The following is a 24,686-nucleotide window of genomic DNA, read 5'->3' as shown; positions in this document are numbered from 1 at the left end:
ATGTGAAATATGGTTTCTTGGAGACGCCAATTCCACAAATCTTCTTCTGAATATTTGCTTTACAGACCTATAACTATATTTCACATTATAATAATGAGGGATTTCTATTAACCTGAGCTGCAGTGCACCGGGCTATGGCGCATGACGTGAACAGGCAAAACGTGGAAAGCTTTATTTGTGACCCATGTACAAATTAGAATTGTGCAATAGCAGAGCATAAGACAGTTGCCACGTCAATGTTACACTGAATTAATTAGTGAAGTTATAGTTATTAAATGTTATATTCCAATTTTATTTAATGATATTGGTTATATTCCATTCCAATTAATATTTTTTTGGTATAAATTAAAAACAACCTATTGAAAACTTTTTGCTCATGAATGGTAACTGGCACCTCCAGGGTCAAGTTACCCCGATAAACGCGACCCGAGTTCTTAATTAGGAAATGCTAGTTGGATGACTGTTCAAATTGATTTTTCCTGAGCTAGTTTTTTTTTCTTGAGTTCCCAGTTGTCTTGAATGCACTGAAGTCTGAAATTTCCGAGTTCTCAGTTGTTTTGAACGCGGCAACTGGTTCCGAAACGAATGCACTCACTTTTCACCATAATAAAACTCCTCACACCGGGATAACCCGAGACAGATAATTGAATCCCCTCTAGGTAACCTCTGCTGAACTACATTTCCCGGCATAATGAAAAACTGTCTTCATGCTGATTGGATGGCGCTCATCAAGTGCGTTTGATTTTGCGCGCTCCCCATGTCGGGTGACAGAGTAGTTTGCTCTTTGACCAGACTCTTGTGCAACCTCTGCTCATCCGGTACCAGAGGTGAGGTAAATCAATCACACCGAAACAAGTATCAGACAGTTATTGTTGTCATGCACGTGTTTGATAGCATGTGAACGAGGAAAGTTTTCAACAAACCCTGGATACCGGTGAGTCGCTCAACCTTGGACGATAAACTTCACGCTAAACATAAAACATACCGTTATCTGTGTGGAACGAATTAGTGAACTACGGTATCGAGCTAGCTAGGCTAGCTAACGTAAGCTTGACGATAACACTACTGTTAACTTGAGCCAGCTTGCTTAGAATGCAAAAAACACGTTAGCTGACGTTCGTCATTGGTTCACATTTACTGATTTGTTTACGCGACTGGTAGAAATAACAAATGATTCATTGTCAATAGCTAGCAATTTCAACTGGCATTAAACAGGTGTAGCTACTTTGCTAATTTAGCTAGCTAATCTGTTAAACCTACTCGTTTGCCATTATAGAGACATAACACTCTTCTGTGCTACCAATGCAATGTGCATGTTAATAGTCGCGTTACCGATTTGTTTGTTCACGCACTACTACTAGTTAGATGCATAGGTTTCTTTATTTTTAGCAAACGTTAGCTACAGTAGTACTGTACAGTTAGCCTTAACTTCCAAAGAAGGCATATGGTTTTTGGCTTGAAATACATTCACGGTCTCAGTCGCCACCTTGTGGTTATTATTGACCAAATAACTCAAGACTTGGCGAACACCGCGAGGAGCTAGCTTTTTTGAGTTGTATACTGTTGACTAATCACATGATCATGTCCCCTTTCTACAGTGACCAGTCATTTTGTTAAGTTCAGGGATGAACTTCTCTGAGGTCTTCAAACAGTCTAACCAACTGTGCAGAGTTTCACCAGATGGAAAATATTTGGTAAGCAATCATTTGTTTCTATATACACTTAGTAATCAAATCAAAGTTTATTGCTTACAGACTCTAACCAATAGTGCAAAAAAATGTATTCGGTGAACAATAGGTAAGTAAAGAAATAAAACAACAGTAAATAGATGTATGTATGTATGTAATTTTTATTTTATTTATTTCACCTTTATTTAACCAGGTAGGCTAGTTGAGAACAAGTTCTCATTTGCAACCACGACCTGGCCAAGATAAAGCATAGCAGTGTGAACAGACAACACAGAGTTACACATGGAGTAAACAATTAACAAGTCAATAACACAGTAGAAAAAAAAGGGGAGTCTATATACATTGTGTGTAAAAGGCATGAGGAGGTAGGCGGCGAATATGTAGCGAGGGTCAGCCGACTAGAGCATACAAGTCGCAGTGGTGGGTGGTATAAGGTGCTTTAGTGACAAAACGGATGGCACTGTGATAAACTGCATCCAGTTTGCTGAGTAGAGTGTTGGAAGCAATTTTGTAGATGACATCGCCAAAGTCGAGGATCGGTAGGATAGTCAGTTTTACTAGGGTAAGTTTGGTGGCGTGAGTGAAGGAGGCTTTGTTGCGGAATAGAAAGCCGACTCTTGATTTGATTTTCGATTGGAGATGTTTGATATGAGTCTGGAAGGAGAGTTTGCAGTCTATCCAGACACCTAGGTACTTATAGATGTCCACATATTCAAGGTCGGAACCATCCAGGGTGGTGATGCTAGTCGGGCATGCGGGTGCAGGCAGCGATTGGTTGAAAAGCATGCATTTGGTTTTACTAGCGTTTAAGAGCAGTTGGAGGCCACGGAAGGAGTGTTGTATGGCATTGAAGCTCAATTGGAGGTTAGATAGCACAGTGTCCAAGGAAGGGCCAGAAGTATACAGAATGGTGTCGTCTGCGTAGTGGTGGATCAGGGAATCGCCCGCAGCAAGAGCAACATCATTGATATATACACAGAAAAGAGTCGGCCCGAGAATTGAACCCTGTGGCACCCCCATAGAGACTGCCAGAGGACCGGACAGCATGCCCTCCGATTTGACACACTGAACTCTGTCTGCAAAGTAATTGGTGAACCAGGCAAGGCAGTCATCCGAAAAACCGAGGCTACTGAGTCTGCCGATTAGAATATGGTGATTTACAGAGTCGAAAGCCTTGGCAAGGTCGATGGAGACGGCTGCACAGTACTGTCTTTTATCGATGGCGGTTATGATATCGTTTAGTACCGTGTGTGGCTGAGGTGCACCCGTGACCGGCTCGGAAACCAGATTGCACAGCGGAGAAGGTACGGTGGGATTCGAGATGGCCAGTGACCTGTTTGTTGACTTGGCTTTCGAAGACCTTAGATAGACAGGGCAGGATGGAAATAGGTCTGTAACAGTTTGGGTCCAGGGTGTCTCCCCCTTTGAAGAGGGGGATGACTGCGGCAGCTTTCCAATCCTTGGGGATCTCAGACGATATTAAAGAGAGGTTGAGCAGGCTGGTAATAGGGGTTGCGACAATGGCGGCGGATAGTTTCAGAAATAGAGGGTCCAGATTGTCAAGCCCAGCTGATTTGTACGGGTCCAGGTTTTGCAGCTCTTTCAGAACATCTGCTATCTGGATTTGGGTAAAGGAGAACCTGGAGAGGCTTGGGCGAGGAGCTGCGGGGGGGGCGGGGCTGTTGGCCGAGGTTGGAGTAGCCAGGCGGAAGGCATGGCCAGCCATTGAGAAATGTTTGTTGAAGTTTTCGATAATCATGGATTTATCAGTGGTGACCGTGTTACCTAGCCTCAGTGCAGTGGGCAGCTGGGAGTAGGTGCTCTTTTTCTCCATGGACTTCAGTGTCCCAGAACTTTTTGGAGTTGGAGCTACAGGATGCAAACTTCTGCCTGAAGAAGCTGGCCTTAGCTTTCCTGACTGACTGCGTGTATTGGTTCCTGACTTCCCTGAACAGTTGCATATCGCGGGGACTATTCAATGCTATTGCAGTCCGCCACAGGATGTTTTTGTGCTGGTCGAGGGCAGTCAGGTCTGGAGTGAACAGTAGCAAGTAGCAAGGCTACATACAGACACCGGTTAGTCAGGCTGATTGAGGTATTATGTAGATATGTTTAAAGTGACTATGCATATATGATGAACAGAGAGTAGCAATAGCGTAAAAGAGGGGTTGGTAGGTGGCGGGACACAATGCAGATAGCCCGGTTAGCCAATGTGCGGGAGCACAGCTCAATTGACGTATGTATATGAATGTATAGTTAAAGTGACTATGCATATATGGTAAACAATGTAGATAATGTAATGATTAAGATTGTACACAAAATTCAACCGAAAACTGATACATACTGTATGCAAGAAGGTGCCACACTGGATGTGTGTGTGGTTGCCAGCTCATTTCCGGCTGCCAATAATGATTTATTAATTGAAGGCAACTGAGTTCCTTGAAATTAGTTCCTTTTGCATCCCTTTAATACTTTACGTAGAAATTGTGCATATCAATATAGAATTTAAAAGCTTGTTATATTAAATGTTATATTAATGTAGACCACATGGACAATTCAATAAATCTGTCTTATGGTATGAATAAAGAATTGCTAAAGTGCCAGAATTCTACATTTTGACATGTCCCTCTGTGACTTCTAGGAAGATTTTAATTAACTTAACCCCGGAATGTCTCCAAGCTTTCACCATCATTGTAAATCCATAGTTATTTTGTTGCTTTGAGTAATTTCTGAATTATAATATTTATTTAATGTTATTAGTGATTCATCTAATCACATAATGCATGTCTCTCATTTTAAAGCCAACCCTGTTGCGTGAAATAAACTTTCATTTTAATATGGTGAAAATATTAATTTAAGTAATTTTTTCAAACATCTAATTGTCAGAACTGGTTCTAATCTTTTTGGCCATTTTCTGTTGTGCTGTGGAAAACTCTTACCGATAGATGGGCTCTAAATGTTTTAAGTTTCATTTGATAAATTATGTTTGCATTCAATTGTCCCTCCCTGCACACTATAAGCTTCCAATTCCCCAAATCCAAGGGGATCTATGGCTGATTTAAGATGAAATTGTCAACCCCGTTACTTGATTTGGCACTTACCATAGTCCTTTTTTATTTAACCTCTAGAGATAGGAAAATGTTGTTTTTTATTATGGAGTGACTTGCTGTTGCTAAATATACAGATATTTCTGGGCATGCAGGATCCACTAGTCAACCTACCTCCTTTCAGCTGCTGCTCATTGCTCAGTCACTCCGTGACTCTGCTGCCGCTTGTACACAAAACAGTTCGATCAAACGTAGCTAATTGTAACAGTAAGCTGTTGCAAACATAAGCATGACATAAAGAGGTCTAGCAATTTCATGTTATTTTTTTCAGGAGTTAAATGTAGCTATTTAGGCAAGCTATATGTAGCTTACACAACATATCAAACAATCAAGTCGCAAGACACTCAGTCAATAGCGATTTTATGTAATTTTTTCATCATTGGAAACATTGTCTGAACAGGAGGCAGACTGGCTATATGGCAGCAAAATTGTAAAGATGACATCACGCACAACTATACTTGTTTTGCCCTAATGCAATGTGTAGACTGTCTTGCTTGTGCTACAGAAATATCCGTTTCAACAGGCAGAAGTTTGTAGCTGGCCCTTCATATAGGCTATATTTTTGGATCGATAGTTCAAATCGCAGCAGTTCAGGAATGACGCAGAGACATGGGCTACATAATTTCGATCAAATTGTTTGAGAGTTCAGAAGAGGGCGAGTAATGAAAGAAACGTGAATGTGTATACATAGCTAGGTTTCCATCAAATTGTCTACACATTTCATGCAAATATTCTAAAATGCGCGTAAAGAAAATATGCGCATTTTCCCACGAGTGGCGTTGCCACCAAAGGGACTAGTTGTGGATAAAAATCAGTGTGACGACGTAGTGCACACAATGTACTTTTTCGTATACGTTTACATGTACCGAATAAAAATCTAAAGTTCAGTGCGTTATCGCATTTTCAACTCTCCTGATAGTTTTGGCGCAAACTGTTGCCTACTCAGGTCTTGGCTACTGCTCTTTCTCGTATAATACATTTTACAGACACAATATCACAGACACAATATCACAGACACAATATCCCAGCATGTCGAACGAACAAATTATCTGTCTGCTTTTATACAATTGTAACGAAACTTCCTGTTTCGATCACAGCTTTTTTTGTTATACCATATGACTTTACTTGCATACAAACTGTGGATGGAAACATTGTTAATGACCCATGTGATTCAGATCCTTAGATTTGAGAGAAGTTTCCAGAGTGATGGAGGTGGGGCAGGGGCCTCTGCCTTTTTGTTAATTTGAACATGTGCTCTTTATGAATCATGTTTGCAATAAGACACTAAAGTAAAACTGCAAAGAAATTAACGTTTTGTCCTGACATCACTGAGTACCACTTCATATTTTCAAGCATAGTGGTGGCTGCATCATGTTATGGGTATGCTTGTCATCGGCAAGGACAAGGGAGTTATTTAGGATAAAAAAGTGCTCTTTATGAATCATGTTTGCAATAAGACACTAAAGTAAAACTGCAAAGAAATTAAAGTTTTGTCCTGACATCACTGAGTACCACTTCATATTTTCAAGCATAGTGGTGGCTGCATCATGTTATGGGTATGCTTGTCATCGGCAAGGACAAGGGAGTTATTTAGGATAAAAAATAAACTTAATAGATCTAAGCACAGGCAAAATCCTAGAGGAGAACCTGGTTCATTCTGCTTTCTAACAGATACTGGGAGACAAATTCACCTTTCTGCAGGACAATAACCTAAAACACAAGGCCAAATTATACACTGGAGTTGCTTTCCAAGATGACATTGAATGTTCCTGATTGGCCTAGTTACAGTTTTTTGACTTAAATCAGCTTGAGAATCTATGGCAAAACATGAAAATGGGTGTCTAGCAATGATCAAAGATGAACTATACAGAGCTTGAAGATTAAAAAAAAGAAAGAATAATGGGCAAATATAGTACAATCCAGGTATGCACAGCTCTTAGACTTACCCAAACACACTTGCAGCTGTAATCGCTGCCGAAGGTGATTGTAACATTTATTGACTAATGGTTGAATACTTTATTAATTAAAATGCTAATATATTGATTAAATAAGGTAGAATTTGTCCCCAACTTTGACATTAGAGTATTGTTTGTGGATCGTTGACAAAAGACAAATACATTTTAATCCCACTTTGTAACATAACAGAATGTGTAAAAAAAATAATAATCAAGGGGTGTGAATACTTTCTGAAGCACTGTTATAACATGCCTTTAAATTACCTTCTGAAAGTATTCAGACCCCTTGACTTTTCCCACATCATGATACAACCTTATTCTAAAATGGATTAAATCGTTTTTTCCCCATCATCAATCTACACACTAACCCATATAATAACAAAGCAAAAACAGGTTTTTAGACATTTTTGCAAATGTATTAAAATGGAAATCACATTTACGTACAGTACCAGTGTGGACACCCACTCATTCAAGGGTTTTTATTTGTACTATTTTCTACATTGTAGAATAATATAGTGAAGACATCAAAACTATGAAATAACACATGGAATCATGTATTAACCAAAAAAGTAGCCATCCTTTTGCCTTGATGACAGCTTTGCACCCTCTTGGCATTCTCTCAACCAGCTTCACCTGGAATGCTTTTCCAACTCTCTTTAAGGAGTTCCCACATATGCTGGGCACTTGTTGGCTGCTTTTCCTTCACTCTGCGGTCCAACTCATCCCAAACCATCTCAATTGGGTGGAGGTTATTGGAGGCCAGGTCATCAAATAGACCTTACACAGCCTGGAGGTGTGTCGGGTCATTGTCCTGGTGAAAAACAAATGATAGTCCCACTAAGCGCAAACCAAATGGGATGGCGTATCGCTGCAGAATGCTGTGGTAGCCATGCTGGTTAAGTGTGCCTTGAATTCTAAATAAATCCGACAGTGTCACCAGCAAAGCACCCACACGCCATTACACCGCCTTCTCCGTGCTTCACTGTGGGAACCACACATGCAGAGATCATTAGTTCACCTACTCTGCGTCTCAAAGTCACGGCGGTTGGAACCGATCTCAAATTTGGACTCATCAGACCAAAGGACAGATTTCCATCGGTCTAATTCTAAATCTTCTTATTGGTGTCCTTTTAGGAGTGGTTTCTTTTCAGCAATTTGACCATGGCCTTATTCATGTAGTCTCCTCTGAACAGTTGTCTGTGAAGAATTTATTTGTGCTGCAATTTCAGAGGCTGGTAACGTTAATGACCTTATCCTCTGTAGCAGAGGTAACTCTGGGTCTTACTTTCCTGTGGTGGTCCTCATGTGAGCCAGTTTCATCATAGCGCTTCATGGTTTTTCCGACTGCACTTGAAGAAACTTTAAAATTTCTTGCAATTTTCCGGATTGACTGACCTTCATGTCTTAAAGTAATGGACTGTCATTTCTCTGCTTATTTGAGCAGTTCTTGCCATAATATGGACTTGGTCTTTTATAGGGCTATCTTCTGTATACCACCCCTACCTTGTCACAACACAACTTATTGGCCCAAACCCATTATGAAGGAAGGAAATTCCACAAATGTAACTTTAACAAGGCACACCAGTAATTGAAATGCATTCCAGGTGAATATCTCATCAAGCTGGTTGAGAGAATGTCAAGAGTGGGCAAAGCTGTCAGGTAAAGGGTGACTACTTTGAATAATGTCAAATCTAAAATATATTTTGATTTGTTTAACCCTTTTTTGGTTACTCCTTGTGTTATTTCATAGTTTCCATGTCTTCACTATTCTACAATGTAGAAAATGATAAAAAAAAACTAAAAACATTGGACACACGCATCTATTTTCAGGTTTCTCCAGAGATGTTCACGTCCGAACTCTGGCTGGGCCACTCAAGAACATTCAGAGACCTGTCCCGAAGTCACTCCTGCGTCGTCTTGGCTGTGTGCTTAGGGTCGTTGTCTTGTTGGAAGGTGAACCTTCGCCCCCAGTCTGAGGTCCTAACCTGCTCCAGAGCGCTTTTCATAAAGGAGCTCTCTGTACTTTGCTCCGTTCCTCGATCCTGACTAGTCTCCCAGTCCCTGCCACTGAAAAACATCCACACAGCATGATGCTGCCACCACCATGCTTCAATGTAGGGATGGTGCCGGGTTTCCTGCAGACGTGACACTTGGCATTCAGGCCAAAGTGTTCAATCTTGGTTTCATCAGACCAGAGAATCTTGTTTCTCATGGTCTGAGCGTCCTTTAGGTGCCTTTTGGCAAACTCCAAGCGGACTGTCATGCCTTTTAGTGAGGAGTGGCTTCTGTCTGGCCACTCTACCATAAAGGCCTGATTGGTGGAGTGCTGCAGAGATGGTTCTCCTTTTGGTAGGCTTTCCCATCTCCACAGAGGAACTCTGGAGCTCTGTCAGATTGACCATCGGGTTCTTTGTCACCTACCTGACCAAGGCCCTTCTCCCCGGCTTGCTCAGTTTGGCCGGGCCGCCAGCCCGAGGAAGAGTCTTGGTGGTTCCAAACTGCTTCCATTTAAGAATGTGTTCTTGGGGACTTTCAATGCGGCATACATTTTTTGGTACCCTTCCCCAGATCTGTGCCTCGACACAGTCCTGTCTCAACTTGTAGAAACATCTCAAGGATGATCAATGGAAACAGGATGCACCTGAGCTCAATTTTGAGCAATGGGTCTAAATACTTATGTAAATAAGGTATTCTGTTTTATTTAATACATTTTCAAAAATATCTAAACCTGTTTTCACTTTGTCATTATGGGGTATTATGTGTGGAGAAGGGGTCTTAATACTTTCCGAATGCTCCCCCCCCAAAAAAGCACCATTCTGCACTAACTAATTTTTATTCAGACATTTGCAACAGCACAACAGCACAAATAATCCTAACATTTAAAACTATTTAAATATATATGAAAATAAGACTCATATCAAAAAGTGACAAATAGAAACAAATTTGTGTTTTGGTACTCGAGCATAATTTCATTACCCCCCCCAACAAAAAAAAAAACTGGCAACCAAGAGTCAAGACTAAACCCATTCACCTTGGTGTTGTGCAGACTGGTTTTATGTTTTTCTTAATGTTTTGCACAAACCAGAAAAAAATGCAACAATGTCTGTGAATTTTGGTTTATTTGGTAGCATGTAAATCCGCCACCGCATGGCAGGTACCCTAGTCATATAAATGTTTTCAGTGCAAATATGATGCACACCGTATGTACTCCACTTATGCACTCAAATATGCACTTTTAAACATCGACAACAGGCATGGCAGATGGACGTTCATGGTCTTACAACCGAGGAGCTAACAAGTCCAAAAGTACACAGATGTGTCGGAACACAACTTTTTTCTGCTTGACTGTGTCACTGCCTGTCTCTCTCCATCTGCCCCCCCCCCCCCTCCCAGGCCACGTGTGTGCAGTACAGGCTGGTGGTGCGTGACGTGAACACCCTACAGATCTTGCACCTTTACACTTGCCTGGACCAGATAGTCCACATGGAGTGGTCCTCTGACTCGCTCTTCATCCTCTGTGCCATGTACAAGAGGGGACTAGTGCAGGTATGCGCTCCTCTATTAGGCTAGTGCATAATGTTTTTATCTCATTTGTCCAATAATGACAGTTGGTGTAGTTTTATTTTATATTTTGGTGCTGAATTAGCTTGTTCAGACTTGATGGATGCTTAAATATACAGAATGTGGGAAATTAAACTGGGAATAAAGTGTACAAATATAAATCAACAACTTGCACAGAAAATGGAATTTAAGTAGATAACTACTGACCATTTTGTAATGAAAGGGAAATTACCCCTCATTTGAGACAGTGTTAAGATCAAATGCACTGTGCAAAAAGAACAGCTTACTTTTGCAGAGGTAACCATCTCCAGTCTTTCATTTCGTCTCTGGGTCAGATTAGGTGTGGTCAAAGGTTTGAGTACAGGTTGAGCTCAGGGAAAGGCAGTTGTCCTTCTCTCACAATCTCTCTGTCCTCTCAGGTGTGGTCTCTAGAGCAGCCCGACTGGTACTGTAAGATTGACGAGGGCTCGATAGGACTAGTCTCCTCGCGCTGGAGCCCAGACGGACGTCACATTCTCAACACCACAGAGTTCCATGTAAGTGTGAAGTCACTAGGAGTGTGTTTATGTGTTTCTGTCTGGTGTCGACTGTTGCTGCCCATAATGAAGGAGGAGACCTGAAAATAGACAGCAGACACCAGACCCTGCCCCACCTGACAAATGTATGCCTGATTTCAGTTACTCCAGCTAGTGTTCTGTCATATCCTCAACACACGAATTAAGTTCCTTCCGAGTCCTATTTCGTTTCTCCTCCCTGAAGTGTGCATTCGTTCATTCCCTTTGAAGCATTTAAAAAGCACTGGATTGGTGTAAGTCTGTGCTTAAGTGGGTTTTCACCATGTTCCGTACACTACTCCCTCCCTTTGAAATCCATGGTGGAAGTGTACAGGGGAGAAACGGAATTGGGCTGTAGATATTTATGTTATATTCTTGGAAGATGACAATCCGTCCAATGTCTTTTGTCACACATCCAATAGGCTGTGAAATTCAGCCACACTTAGACATTTTTAATGTGGTGAGTTTTGCTTAATAAGAAATGACAAAGTACATTTATAGCGTCTTTCTGATTAGTTTAGACTTTGAATGAACATGCTTGCTGGAACCAAACCAGTGTCGGTGTGACGACATCGCAGCTTGCTTTGCACGTCTGCAACGACTGTAGGTGAAAGTGCAGTCGTCTGGCTTGTTGGGAGCATATTTGTCCCTAGGTATCAGAGGGGGGAGTGGGCTGCACTCGTTTGGGTTACGACTTGGGCACCGTGCCATGGCGGGGCTCGCCTGACGCCCGAACCCGACTCCAAGACTCACTGACAGGTGCCGGGGCCCAGGCACAACTGTGTCTGGAGGTTTGAGAGGGAGCAGGGAGTGCAAGTGTCTGACATTTCTGCTTTGTCTGTCTGCTTCTTCAACAAACACAGGAATAGAATGGAGTCTCCCTAGGTCTGTCTGCTCCTGGGTCTGTCTGCTCTTTCCATTAAATTCTGAGAAGGGAACAATTTTCAGTTGTTGATTTGGGGAAGATGTAAAACAAATACATTTTGCAACAGAAAATGTGCATTTCTTATTGGATAAGTTCAAGTAGCCCCCCCTGTTTGTTGCCTTGTATGGCTCAGAACTCATGCAAGATCCCCTGTTTTCATATTTGGGGTGCCAAAGCTCATTTACCAAAAGTCTAGGGGTGATGACGCCCGCGTTGCCCAGTGCTGCTGACCTCACCTTCACCCCTCCACAAAGATTTCATTATGGCTGTGCCAGACTGGTGTTCGTATCAGGGCTCAGTTTCCGCCGGGAGCTCATGAACAAGATGCTATATTAACTTGTTAGGGGACAGCTGCTGTGTGTTGAACCCACTGTGTGTGTGTGTGTGACTGTGTGTTTTCTTTTCTCCCCACTGACTGTTTTGATACATGGGTGCAATTTGTCAGTTAACAGCTGATGGTGCTAGACGAGGGTTTGGATTTACGTTCATCTCTGTAGATATGCCATTTCGTGTGGGAGAGTCGCCGGAGCAGCAGGCCGCGGCGTGAGCCAGTCTCCGGATATGCTCTTACCTCCAGCCCTCACCACAGTTTGCACTGCTTTGCGCTTTTTGTCCATGTACAAATGATTTCAAATGGTTAGCAAGCAGCTTTTTTGATGCTAAAATTGTCTTACACCATATCTTGCATGCGTTATGTGATTTAGCTTACGGCCTCTCCCTACTGTACATAAAGGACAATTGGAAAGTTGATTAGTCTATTGCATTCTCCATGTTCTTACAAGTTAGCAGGACATCCTGGAGTCGTCTCTTGGCTGTCTGAGTGGGTTGCTTATCATATTACACTCTTCAGAAGTGACTTAACATTGGTAATTAGGACTAGCTTCATGGATAGGCCCGATGTCATTCAGATGGGTGTTTGTAAAATGATTTTACCCTCATTGTATGTTCGAATCAAAAAGCCTTACATGTTTGAATTCCCACTCCTGATTCTCTCCACTGGCACTTTGCTGCACATATTCACTGCTAATCCAACAAACCAGCTGAGTGAGCTGTAAAACTGGTGTGGAAGACATCCACTCAAGGCCGGCATGAACATTATATACCTCTAATGGTTTATGCATTGTTGGGATCAGGTTAGCTGCGTGCCTGGCCGGCGGCGCTGGATCCCCGCTAGCGCGTAGCATGTTGGCAGCGTTAGCTATCAGAGAAACTGTGAACCCAAGTAGCTGCCACTGCTCTACTCTGACAATCGACAATCAGTCATCCAGACTGACGCCTGGCTACACCGCACTCCAATCCATGGGGGAATTATAAGGCTGTAACAGGAGAAATGTGTCTATATCGGGTTGAGAGACCGTCTCTGATGGGGAATGCATATGGACTTATCCATTGCTGACAGATAGGCCTATGCAAAGATTCCTCGCAGGAGTCGCAGCATCACTAATTCTCTCTCGCATATAAAAAGTGCTGCCACAGGAGGAGCTGATGGATTTGTGATTTGCTGTCAGGGATTCTGCGGTGTAGTTGGTCCTGTTTATCAAGTGTAGCCTTTCTTGTCCCAGTGGGCCTGTTCTTTCTAGGGTTAAGTTGAGGGCTTGAGGCATAACTCCTGTGAGGTTATGTTTAGAACAAGGCTGTGGGAGAGCTTTAAACAGGATAAATGAAACAAAGTCAAATTAATTCCTCCAATGGGAAGTGAACCAGTACTGTTGTGAGCTGGTAGCCACGGTTTAGGCCCTCCATCCACCCTGCCAGTCAGCACAACACCCTAGCAGGCACCTCTGCTACAACTCTGTAAAATGTGCTGTCTTCTCGTCGACACATGGCCTCCCTGCTTATACAGTGCATTCGGTAAGTATGTAGACCCCTTTTCCCACGTTGTTACGTTACAACCTTATTCTAAAATGGATTAAATACATTTTTCACATCATCAATCTCCACACTACCGCATAATGACAAAGCGAAAACTGGTTTTGACGTTTCTGCTAATTTAAAAAAAAAAAGATACGTACCTTATTTACGTAAGTATTCAGACCCTTTGCTATGAGACTTGAAATTGAGCTCCGGTGCATCCTGTTTCCGTTGACCGTCCTTGAGGTGTTTCTACAACTTGATTGGAGTCCAGCTGTGGTAAATTAAATTGATTGGACATGATTTGGAAAGGCACACACCTGTCTATGTAAGGTCCCACAGTTGACAGTGCATGTCAGAGCAAAAACCAAGCCATGAGTTAAAGGAATTATCCGTAGAGCTCCGAGACAGGATTGTGTTGAGGCACAGATCTGGGGAAGGGTACCAAAACATTTCTACAGCATTAAAGGTCCACAAGAACACTGGCCTCTATCACTCTTAAATTGAAGAAGTTTGAGAAACAAGATTATCTGTTCTAATGAAACCAAGATTGAACTCTTTGGTCTGAATGCCAAGTGTCAGGTCTGGAGGAAACCTGCTACCATCCCTACAGTGAAGCATGGTGGTGTCAGCATGCTGTGGGGATGTTTTTCAGCTGCAGGGACTGGGAGACTAGTCAAGATTTAGGGAAAGCTGAACGGCGCAAAGTACAGAGATACTGCTCCAGAGCGCTCAGGACCTCAAACTGGGGCGACGGTTCACCTTCCAACAGGACAACGACCCTAAGCACACAGCCAAGACAACGCAGAAGTGGCTTCGGGACAAGTCTCTGAATGTCCTTGAGTGGCCCAGCCGTTCGAACATCTCTAAGGAGACCTAAAAATAGCTGTGCATCGATGCTCCCCATCCAACCTAACAGAGCTTGAGAGGATCTGCAGAGAAGAATGGAAGAAACTCCAAATACAGGTGTGCCAAGCCTGTAGCGTCATTCCCAAGAAGACTTGAGTCTGTAATCGCCACCAAAGGTGCTTCAATAAAGTACTGAGTAAAGGGTCTGAATACCTTTGCAAATGTGATATTTCAGTTTTATTTTTAATAAATGTGCAACATTTTCTAAACCTGTTTTTGCTTTGTCATTATTGGGTATTGTGTGTAGATTGAAGGGGGGGGGGACTATTTAATCCATTTTAGAATAAGGCAGTAATGTAAACAAAATGTGGAAAAAGTCTAGGGGTCTGAATACTTTCTGAATGCACTGTAACAAACTTCCTAGAAAAGAAGCCTAAAGCTGATGATCATGCTGTGAAGGCCAATACAAAGCATTATTTGTGTCCCTTTATTCTGATGGCTAAACAGAAGCGGCTTTATTTGCTCTTGGACCATCTTGTCTCTGTCCTAGAGACTGAAACGCCAGTCTACTGCTCCCAGTTTGCTTCCAAGGTGTAGTTTTACCAGCTTCAGTGCCCCAGACTGGCATGCCAGGCAACACAGAGAAGCATTTCTCACCTATTTTACATATGTGCCGCTCCCTCCCTCTTCCCAGTTTAAAGTTACACCCCCCCCTCCCCAGACAACCTCCCAACCTAGTCCCCCCATGTCAATGTGGTGGTGTACAAGTTGTCCAAGAAGCACTGTGTTGAGCTGTGTTGACGGTGGTTTCCATGGATCTGTGGGGAGGGGGGGGGTGTAATGACAGGCCACAGCTGGATGTCTTGGTACCTCAGGAGCATGCCCTGGTCAGTTAGACCCTTACCCAGGGAAGCAACAGCCAGTAGGTCAGACAGACTCCTGCCTGAATGCCTTCCTCCCCTGAGTGAGAAAGTGAGCCCTAGTTAGAAAATCAGGGAAAGCACGCCATACTAGATCTATTTAAAGTTCATCTCCTTCTTCATACAGTTGTGTAGTTTCCTGATGTTTGCACTTCTCTTACAGGAAGGTAAGTGTAGGCAAAAGGAGCACCCTTAATTAAGTTTTAATTGGTATTTTGGGAGTGTCGATGTGAGTTCTGACATGCACACCATATAAGCCGCCACCTACCAAGGCCGCACAGAGGCTGAGGGTCTTGATTACAGTTCACACTTGAATTGACGACCCTCGACTTTGTCACTTCTGTCTCAAGCTTATTTATTGTTATGAAGCCACATAACAGTCTTGGCTGATCACCGAGACTAGTTTAGTCCAGCATTTGCACAGGCTTAGTATTCAAAGTATGATAAGACAGGGTGCGGAGAAGTGTATGCATGCACATTTATATTGGCTTACTTGGTTGTAAAAGCAAATATGTAGGCCTTGCATTTGACACCCATAACATGCTTGTGGTGGTAGGCTACATAGCCGTAATGTCATTTGGATGGTGTAGAATGACTACTGTTCTGGCTTTTACTTTTAGGAGTAACAATAACTAGGCTCGCTCTAGGCTGAATACAAATACTATATTGTGCATCTTACAGTATAGACCTGTTCTTTTTAACAAAGCATATGTAGTTTCAATGTTTTCACATGAACACCTTTGTTTTTCTGATCACGACTAAACGAGGAAGAAACTCGGAGTGCAGGACCTGTCACATGCTGGTCTTGGTTCTTGGAGGGCTAGATGCAGCGTGTTACTGTCTGTGTGCTGCGACGTGTAAAGCTCATCTCGGATGATTTTGGGGGGCGGGGGTGACGTGAATCTTTACGGGTAGACAGGCTGGCATTGGCCTTGTTTCTATTGTCCAGTTCTGCTGGTAACCAATAAGGGTCGTACTTGTACTTAACTGCTGTTATTAATGGATAGGCTCGAGATTTCATTATTGTAGTGTTTTTTTTAGATTTAGAACTTTCCCTTGTGAGTGGTTTAACCATTCAGCACAACCGCTCTTCTTAGTCTTATCCATCACAAAGACCCTCGTGGATCTGTTCCACAGACTGACACGGAGTCCCCCAGGGGCTGTGTTGAAGCCGAACGGGGTGACTGCTGCGTTTGGTATAAAACCTATACGGACGGAGTGTCAGCGATAGCGAGGAGCTCTCAGCAGTCTCATTAGTCGAAGAGTTGACTGAGCTCTTATTAATAGGCGGCTGTTGTTGATGCCCTGCTCTGAGCTCCACACTTACCACATTAAAGCCTCCATCCAGCTCCTCTTACAGAGGAAGAGGCCATGTTGCCAATGAAGAGCGGGCATGGGGTGCAAGCGGCGATGCGGTTTGCTTTATTAAACGGGCGTAGACATTCAAAATAATTGATCGCAGATCAAAGGTGTCTGTTTTTGGACGGATGAGTCTTTGTAGGCTATTCCCCTGTGCTAGCTAACCTTTCACTGGGAGATGAGGTATAGTTTGTTACATTTTGTTTCTTTTTCTTTTTTTTGACAGCTGAGAGTTACCGTCTGGTCCTTGTGCACCAAAGCCGTATCTTACATCAAGTACCCCAAGGCATGTCAGAAGGGTAAGTACGTGAGTGTGTGTGTTTTTCAGCGAGAGGACTTGGGGACAGGGCCGCACTGACTGGCTTGACACATGGGCTGGTGAATTGCGTCCCTCCCTGTCCCTTGACCTTTGGCCTATGGGCCATCTGCTGACAGTTGGAGCCCTCTTCAGTAAATGGTGCATGCTCGCCATAACCTGTTTGTCAGCAGCCAGTGGAGTTATTGTCTTGGGCTCCAAACACTACCCAAAGGTTCACACACCACCACCACGTGACCCAAGCACCGTTGGATCCACCATATAAACAATCCAGCAATGCCAACCACTTGCCGCTGAAGGCCTCTTGATAGTTACACTCAATAGACTGTGCTGTACACCACAGCAACGCTATAGGTTAACATGACGACTAAATGACCACAAATCATTTTGGACACATGTCACCTAGATGAACATAATGTAGGTCTAAAGCATATCACTTTTGCATCTGCAAATTGTCCTCTCCCCACATTGTCTTTGTACAAGGACTAGATGATGAGTAGTTGAGTCAGGTGTGCTTGTGTGGGGAAAGATTTTGACTATGTTAAATAGCGTTTCCTGTGCATTGTTTCCCCCCTTGTCTGTGGTTCCAGGGATAGACTTCAGCAGGGACGGCTGCTACATGGCCCTAGCGGAGCGCCGCGACTGCAGAGACTATGTTAGCGTGTTTGTGTGTGACGACTGGCACCTACTGAGGGTGAGTGCCACTCAGAGCTCCCACCAAAAAGTTTGGGGATTTACATTTTAGTTTGATAAACTCAGCAAAAAAAAGAAATGTCCCTTTTTCAGGACCCTGTCTTTCAAAGATAATTTGTAAAAATCCAAATAACTTCACAGATCTTCATTGTAAAGGTTTTTAAACACTGTTTCCCATGCTTGTTCAATGAACCATAAACAGTTAATGAACGTGCACCTGTGGAACGGTCATTAAGACACTAACAGCTTACAGACAGTAGGCAATTAAGGTTACAGTTATGAAAACTTAGGACACTAAAGAGGCCTTTCTACTGACTCCGAAAACCACCATAAGAAAGATGCCCAGGGTCCCTGCGTGAACGTGCCTCAGGCATGCTGCAAGGAGGCATGAGGACTGCCGATGTGGCCAGGGCAATAAATTGCAATGTCCATACTGTGAGATGCCTAAGACAGGGAGACGGGATGGACAGCTGAACGTCCTCGCAGTGGCAAACCACGTGTAACAACACCTGCACAGGATCGGTACATCCGAACATCACACCTGCAGGACAGGTACAGGATGGCAACAACAACTGCCCGAGTTGCACCAGGAACGCCCAATCCTTCCATCAGTGCTCAGACTGTCCGCAATAGGCTTAGAGAGGCTGGACTGAGGGCTTGTAGGCCTGTTGTAAGGCAGGTCCTCACCAGACATCACCGGCAACAACGTCGCCTATGGGCACAAACCCACCGTCGCTGGACCAGACAGGACTTCCAAAAAGTGCTCTTCACTGACTAGTCACGGTTTTGTCTCACCAGAGGTGATGGCCAGATTTGTGTTTATCGTCGAAGGAATGAGCGTTACACCAAGGCCTGTACTCTGCAGCGGGATCGATTTGGAGGTGGAGGGTCCTTCATGGTCTGGGGAGGTGTGTCACAGCATCATCGGACTGAGCTTGTTGTCATTGCAAGCAATCTCAATGATGTGCGTTACAGGGAAGACGTCCTCCTCACTCATGTGGTACCCTTCCTGCAGGCTCATCCTGACATGAACCTCCAGCATGACAATGCCACCACGCACAGAACGAGCAGTATGGCTGATTTACTGCAAGACAGGAATGTCAGTGTTCTGCCATGGCCAGCGACGAGCCCGGATCTCAATCCCATTCAGCACGTCTGGGACCTGTTGGATCGGAGGGTGAGGGCTAGGGCTAGGGCCATTCCCCCCCCAGAAATGTCCGGGAACATGCAGGTGCATTGGTGCAGTCCATGAGGAGGAGATGTACTGCAGTACTTAATGCACCTGGTGGCCACACCAGCTACTGACTTACTTTTGATTCCCCCCCCTTGTTCAGGGACACATTATTCCATTTCTGTTAGTCACATGTCTGTGGAACTTGTTCAGTTTGTCTCAGTTGTTGAATCTTATGTTCATACAAATATTTACACGTTAAGTTAGCTGAAAATAAACGCGGTTGACAGTGAGGACGTTTTCTTTTATTGCTGAGTTTACAAAACATTAGGAAAGCTTTCAATTCATCGGGGCAGGACTTGACAAGGTGTCAAGCGTTCCACAGGGATGCTGGCCCATGTTAACTCCAATGCTTCCCACAGTTGTGTCAAGTTTGCTGGATGTCCTTTGTGTGGTGGAACATTCTTGCACACTGGAGTGTGAAAAACCCAGCAACGTTGCATTTCTTGACATGCAAACTGATGCGCCTGGCACCTACTACCATACCCAGTTCGCTTAAATATTTTCTTGCCCATTCACCCCCTGAATGGCACACATACACAATCCATGTCTCAAGGCTTAAAATCCTTTAAAATGGTCTCCTCCCCTTCATCTACATTGATTTGAAGTGAGTGACATCAATAAGGGATCAAAGCTTTCACCTGGTCATTCTGTCATGGAAAGAACTCATGTTCCTAATGTTTTGTACATTTTGACACATTGTAACGTGGGACCCAAACAACCGATGCACCTGTACAGATGCGCAGTTTGTCCCTGTCTATTTTCTGCTAATTGTCTGTATCCTCTTGTTTGACCTCCTCTGTCTACCTTTCAAAGCACTTTGAAACAGAGACCCAGGACTTGGCAGGGGTGGAGTGGTCTCCTAACGGCTGTGTTCTGGCTGTATGGGACAGCTGTTTGGAGGTAAGCCATTGGAAAATTAGTTAACAATATGTTGACAGAGTGGGAACCCTGAGAGAGTTTGTGTGTGTGCTCTCTCCCCAGTACAAGGTGCTGCTGTACTCGCTGGACGGCCGACTGCTGTCCACCTTCAGTGCGTATGAGTGGTCGCTGGGCATCAAGTCTCTGGCCTGGAGTCCCAGCAGCCAGTTCCTGGCCATCGGCAGCTATGATGGAAAGGTCTGCACTCTGTCTCCTTCTCTTTCTATAGGCTTACGGTGGCTTCCAGATACACGCATTCTGTGCAACCTGTGTAGATCCGTGTTAATTTCTTCAACAATAATTTAATTTCGTCAATGACCTATTTTTCTTGATGAAAGCGAGTGATGATAACGAGAAATGCCTTGGAGGGGGGGGGGGGACATTACAAATCACTTCATTTTAGTTTTTGAAAATGTAACTAGATGAGAATTCCACATGAGCCTAATGGTCATTCACGTGTGCTGTAATTCATCTATGTTGCCATTCTTGCGGTTCCACAAATGTGATTTGCTTTTTTCTGACAATACTTCTGGCATTGTTGGAAAGCTCGTCTTGTCCCCTTTTCAGGGAAATCACTTATTTACCCCCCTCCGACAGTTATGATGGGGAGAAAATCAGAGCTCTGAATTGTTGAACCTGTAGCCAAGGCTTTATAGCCATATGGTTTATTTTTCCTGGTATTGGCTAAAATCTGCCACAATAGCAATGTTGACAGCTAAGGTATACGAGGGGATAGTGGGCTTAGTTGGACAAGGCTATCTGCACACAAGGGAAGCAGAAAGTTGTAGTTATGTATTGGATAAAATGCACTGACTATGTGACTGATAACTGAAATATATTTTAAGACTAAATCTAAAATAGCTGGCAAAATTAACGCGGGTGCAGATTATATTGATGTGGTTCCTGAAAAGAAACTCTTATCTACTATCGTGCATAGGCCTTTACAGAGAAGTGATTTATTGGTCAAGTCGCATTCCAAACATTTGGGGTTGGTTTCCCAGACACAGATTAGGCGGAGTCCTGTAATGAAAGCACTTTCAATGGAGAATGCATTTTGTGCCTGGAATATCGTCCCATAGTCATGTAGAAAATAATATAATGAATTGAAGCTATTTTAGACTATAGGGACATGGAGTTGGTGGTATGACTGATGTGGGCTTACCTGATGGTTTTGATCAGGTCCGGATCCTAAACCACATCACCTGGAAGAAAGTGACTGAGTTTGACCACCCAGCCACCATAAACCATACTAAAGCTGTGAGTACTCTTTCCAATGAGTACATGTCAGTTATGTGACGACCTAATGTGCTGAGGGGTAGGGGTTAAGGGGTCCATACAACTTTCACTAGTATGCCCTTACACTCTACTACTCTTCGTCAATTGTTCTTAACCCTCTGTTTCTCCCCCCCCCCTGTCCTTCCTCCATTCTTCTTCTTGATCTCCACTAATATGTTTGTTGATTGAACCGCTCGCAAGCAAGACCAGTTGCAGTTAAATAGATTTATAAACTGGGGGGTTTGAGCCCTGATTGCTGATTTGGCTTAAAGCTGTGGTATATCAGACTGTATACCACGGGTAATGCAAAACGTTTATTTTTACTGCTCTAATTACGTTGGTAACCAGTTTATATAGCAATAAGGCACCTTGGGGGTTTGTGATATATGGCCAATATACCACGGCTGAAGGGCTGTGTCAAGTTAATCCATGTTGGGAAACACAACTTGAAAAACATGAACATGAAAAACCCAGCAGCGTTGCAGTTCTTGACCCACACCAGGGCGCCTTTCACCTACCATATCCTGTTCAAAGGCACTTAAAAAAAGTATTGCCGATTCACTCTCTGAATGGCGCACACACAGGCAAAATCCATGTCTGAATTGTCTCGAGGCTTAAAAATCCTTCTTTAACCTGTCTCCCCTTCACCTACTCTGAAGTGGATTTAACAAGTGAGTGACATCAATAAGGTATTGTGGCTTTCACCTAGGACAGATGATTTTTACACACTACGTGCTTCAGCACTCGGCTGTCCCGTTGTATTTTGGAAGTTGTATTTACTTTCTGCCATGCAAATGATTTTGGGACTGTATCACTGTCCCCTCTGCTACAATACTCACACTCCATTTCATGTCTCCCTCTACTGCTTTATATGTAATTGCTTGAAACACAATGCTTTTAATTGTGAGCAAGTGCTGCGAAAGGACCATTATTTACCTAACTGGGCACTTTAATGCTTGGGTGTTGCTGAGGAAGTGTTGACCATGCCAGGTGACTGACTGGAGCTTGTGTTGTCAGGTGGTCTACAAGGAGGTGGAGAGGAAGCCGGTGGTGGGGAGTGCAGACCTGTCCATTCAGCAACACATCACTATGGGCAGCACCCTCTTCAACACACAGAGCAAATGTAAGCACACCACATCACTATGGGCAGCACCTTCTTCAACACACAGAGCAAATGAAAGCACACCACATCACTATGGGCAGCACCCTCTTCAACACACAGAGCAAATGTAAGCACACCACATCACTATGGGCAGCACCCTCTTCAACACACAGAGCAAATGTAAGCACACCACATCACTATGGGCAGCACCCTCTTCAACACACAGAGCAAATGTAAGCACACCACATCACTATGGGCAGCACCCTCTTCAACACACAGAGCAAATGTAAGCACACCACATCACTATGGGCAGCACCCTCTTCAACACACACAGCAAATGTAAGCACACCACATCACTATGGGCAGCACCCTCTTCAACACACAGAGCAAATGTAAGCACAACTCATCACGCCACACCTGGCAGTGGATATTAGCCAACAGGAGTGTATATTTAATTAAATATGCAACATTCTTAGCTATAACTCTTTCATTAAACCCCAACCTTATGAAAAGTATTATAGCCTAAGAAAATATTCAATTTGGAATAGATGAAATTGAGATGGTATAATAACCCATATTCAGCACAATTTTTATTAGTACACGGGAAAATAAGGTTATCACTGTCAAAATTGTCTGACTTATTGATCATGCTTCTGTGGCGCATCCCTCGGTTGTAGATGAGATCTGCCCATTGCCAGTCCAGGTACCTGTGGTCAAACCTGACCTGGACCGTGCCAACCCTAAAGTCGGGGTCTCCTCCATGGCATTCAGCTCGGACAACCGCTACCTGGCCACAAAGAATGGTAAGGGACAGATTCACACTGTAACGTTGCTCTACTAGCCATAGGTGTAAACCCTGCAGACCCACACTCACAAAATGACCCTTTACCAACTAGGGTTAGATGATGTCAATCATTTTCTGAATAGTTTGTATAGCATTTGGTGGCTGTCACAGAATTACTAGTCCCATTTAATTGTATGATGGTGCTGACTAGGGTTCGTGTGTCTATCCCTATAGACAACATGGCCTGCGTGGTGTGGGTATGGGACATGCAGAGGCTGGGGCTCCTGGCTGTTCTGGAGCAGACGTCATCCGTGCGCTGCTTCCAGTGGGACCCCCGTCGGCCCCGTCTGGCCCTCTGCACCGGCAACGCCAAGCTCTACCTCTGGTCCCCCGCAGGCTGCGTCTCTGTCCAGGTCCCTGCTGAAGGTACTGTAGCTCTGACCCGGCCGTCACCACATAGCATGTGAAGTCAAACACACATCACTTATCATGGGTTGTAATAAAACTGTAAAAGAAGTAGTCAAGCACAGTCAAATGCTCTGTGTACTTTTATTGGTTAACAATATTTACATTCCAAATGGATATTCATCAGGTCACTGCAAACTCCACAGTAATAGAAATAGGACTGTTTCCCAAACCAAGTTAAATCAAGTACTCCGCTAGAACAACTGAGTGGAAGAGCTGGGGGTACTCCGAGGTATGGGGGAACACTGAAATGGAGTAACAGTACACTGGTAGGGACACTTCAGCTTGGCATATGTGAGCAGTAGGTGGAGGTCCTTAACGCCTCGTGTGTCCCTCCTTCCTAGGTGGTTTCCAGGTGCAGTCAGTGACTTGGCACTGCAGTGGAGACTCCTTGATTCTGTTGGGGAAAGAGCAACTGTGTCTGTGCTACATGGAGGTCGGGGAAGAGGAGGAGGAGGACGACGACGTCAAGTGAGAGAACCCCACGTACTCTCTCCTATGGGGGCCAGAGCATTAAGATTAGTACTCCAAAGACTGTCTGAGCCCATACTCAATCAGGGCTGTGGTCTGCACATGACCAGAAGAATTCCAAAGTGCTGCTCTGACAGTCAACTCTATGGCCATTAAACTATGGTCATGTGTACTTGCACTGGTCAGTGTCAGCCATCCCTGCAGGTAATGTTTGACTTATTTAGGGGAGGATCACAATATAGGGCAGGTGTAGTTGAGGTCCAAGTTCCTGTAGTATTTAAGAGATGTTTACAAAGTGCATTTGTCAAGTCTCTGTCATTTTAATTATTTGAAGTATTGTGTTTGTAAAAATGTAAAGTCTAGAGGTAACAATTATTTTGTAATAAAGTTTCCTAATAATACCCGTTTAGATGTTTGATTCAGACAGCAACTGTGTCTAACCATTCCGGTCTACATTCAATCACTCCGAAGGCCTCAAACAGTTGGAATGTTCTGCTGTGGACGAGAATGGAAAAGGGTGAAAACGTAGTGCTGAGTTCCTCAGGCACAGATTAGGAGGGGGGGTGCTGATGTGGCTGGCTGTATTGTTAAAAAACAAAAAGCTTTAGGGCTCGATTCATCCATATTGCCAAAGTTCATTGCTATAGCGTGGATCTTCT

The 24,686-nt window shown here is 43.8% G+C and overlaps 1 protein-coding gene across 1 annotated transcript; it reads left to right on the top strand.

The window, feature by feature from the left end:
* Positions 1–796: 796 nt before the first annotated feature.
* wrap73 (WD repeat containing, antisense to TP73) lies at positions 797–24,428 on the top strand. The gene is made up of 13 exons (XM_064923163.1): positions 797–934; positions 1,599–1,694; positions 10,144–10,296; positions 10,731–10,847; positions 16,996–17,068; positions 17,676–17,779; positions 19,826–19,912; positions 19,994–20,128; positions 21,110–21,187; positions 22,223–22,328; positions 22,985–23,110; positions 23,326–23,517; positions 23,901–24,428. The coding sequence occupies exons 2-13, from the start codon at positions 1,626–1,628 to the stop codon at positions 24,029–24,031; spliced, it is 1,371 nt and encodes a 456-aa protein (XP_064779235.1). The 5' UTR covers positions 797–934; positions 1,599–1,625; the 3' UTR covers positions 24,032–24,428.
* Positions 24,429–24,686: the final 258 nt, after the last annotated feature.

This window comes from Oncorhynchus masou, chromosome 18, assembly GCF_036934945.1.
Source record: "Oncorhynchus masou masou isolate Uvic2021 chromosome 18, UVic_Omas_1.1, whole genome shotgun sequence".
NCBI lineage: Eukaryota > Metazoa > Chordata > Actinopteri > Salmoniformes > Salmonidae > Oncorhynchus > Oncorhynchus masou.
This window is presented reverse-complemented; position numbering and strand designations above follow the sequence as displayed.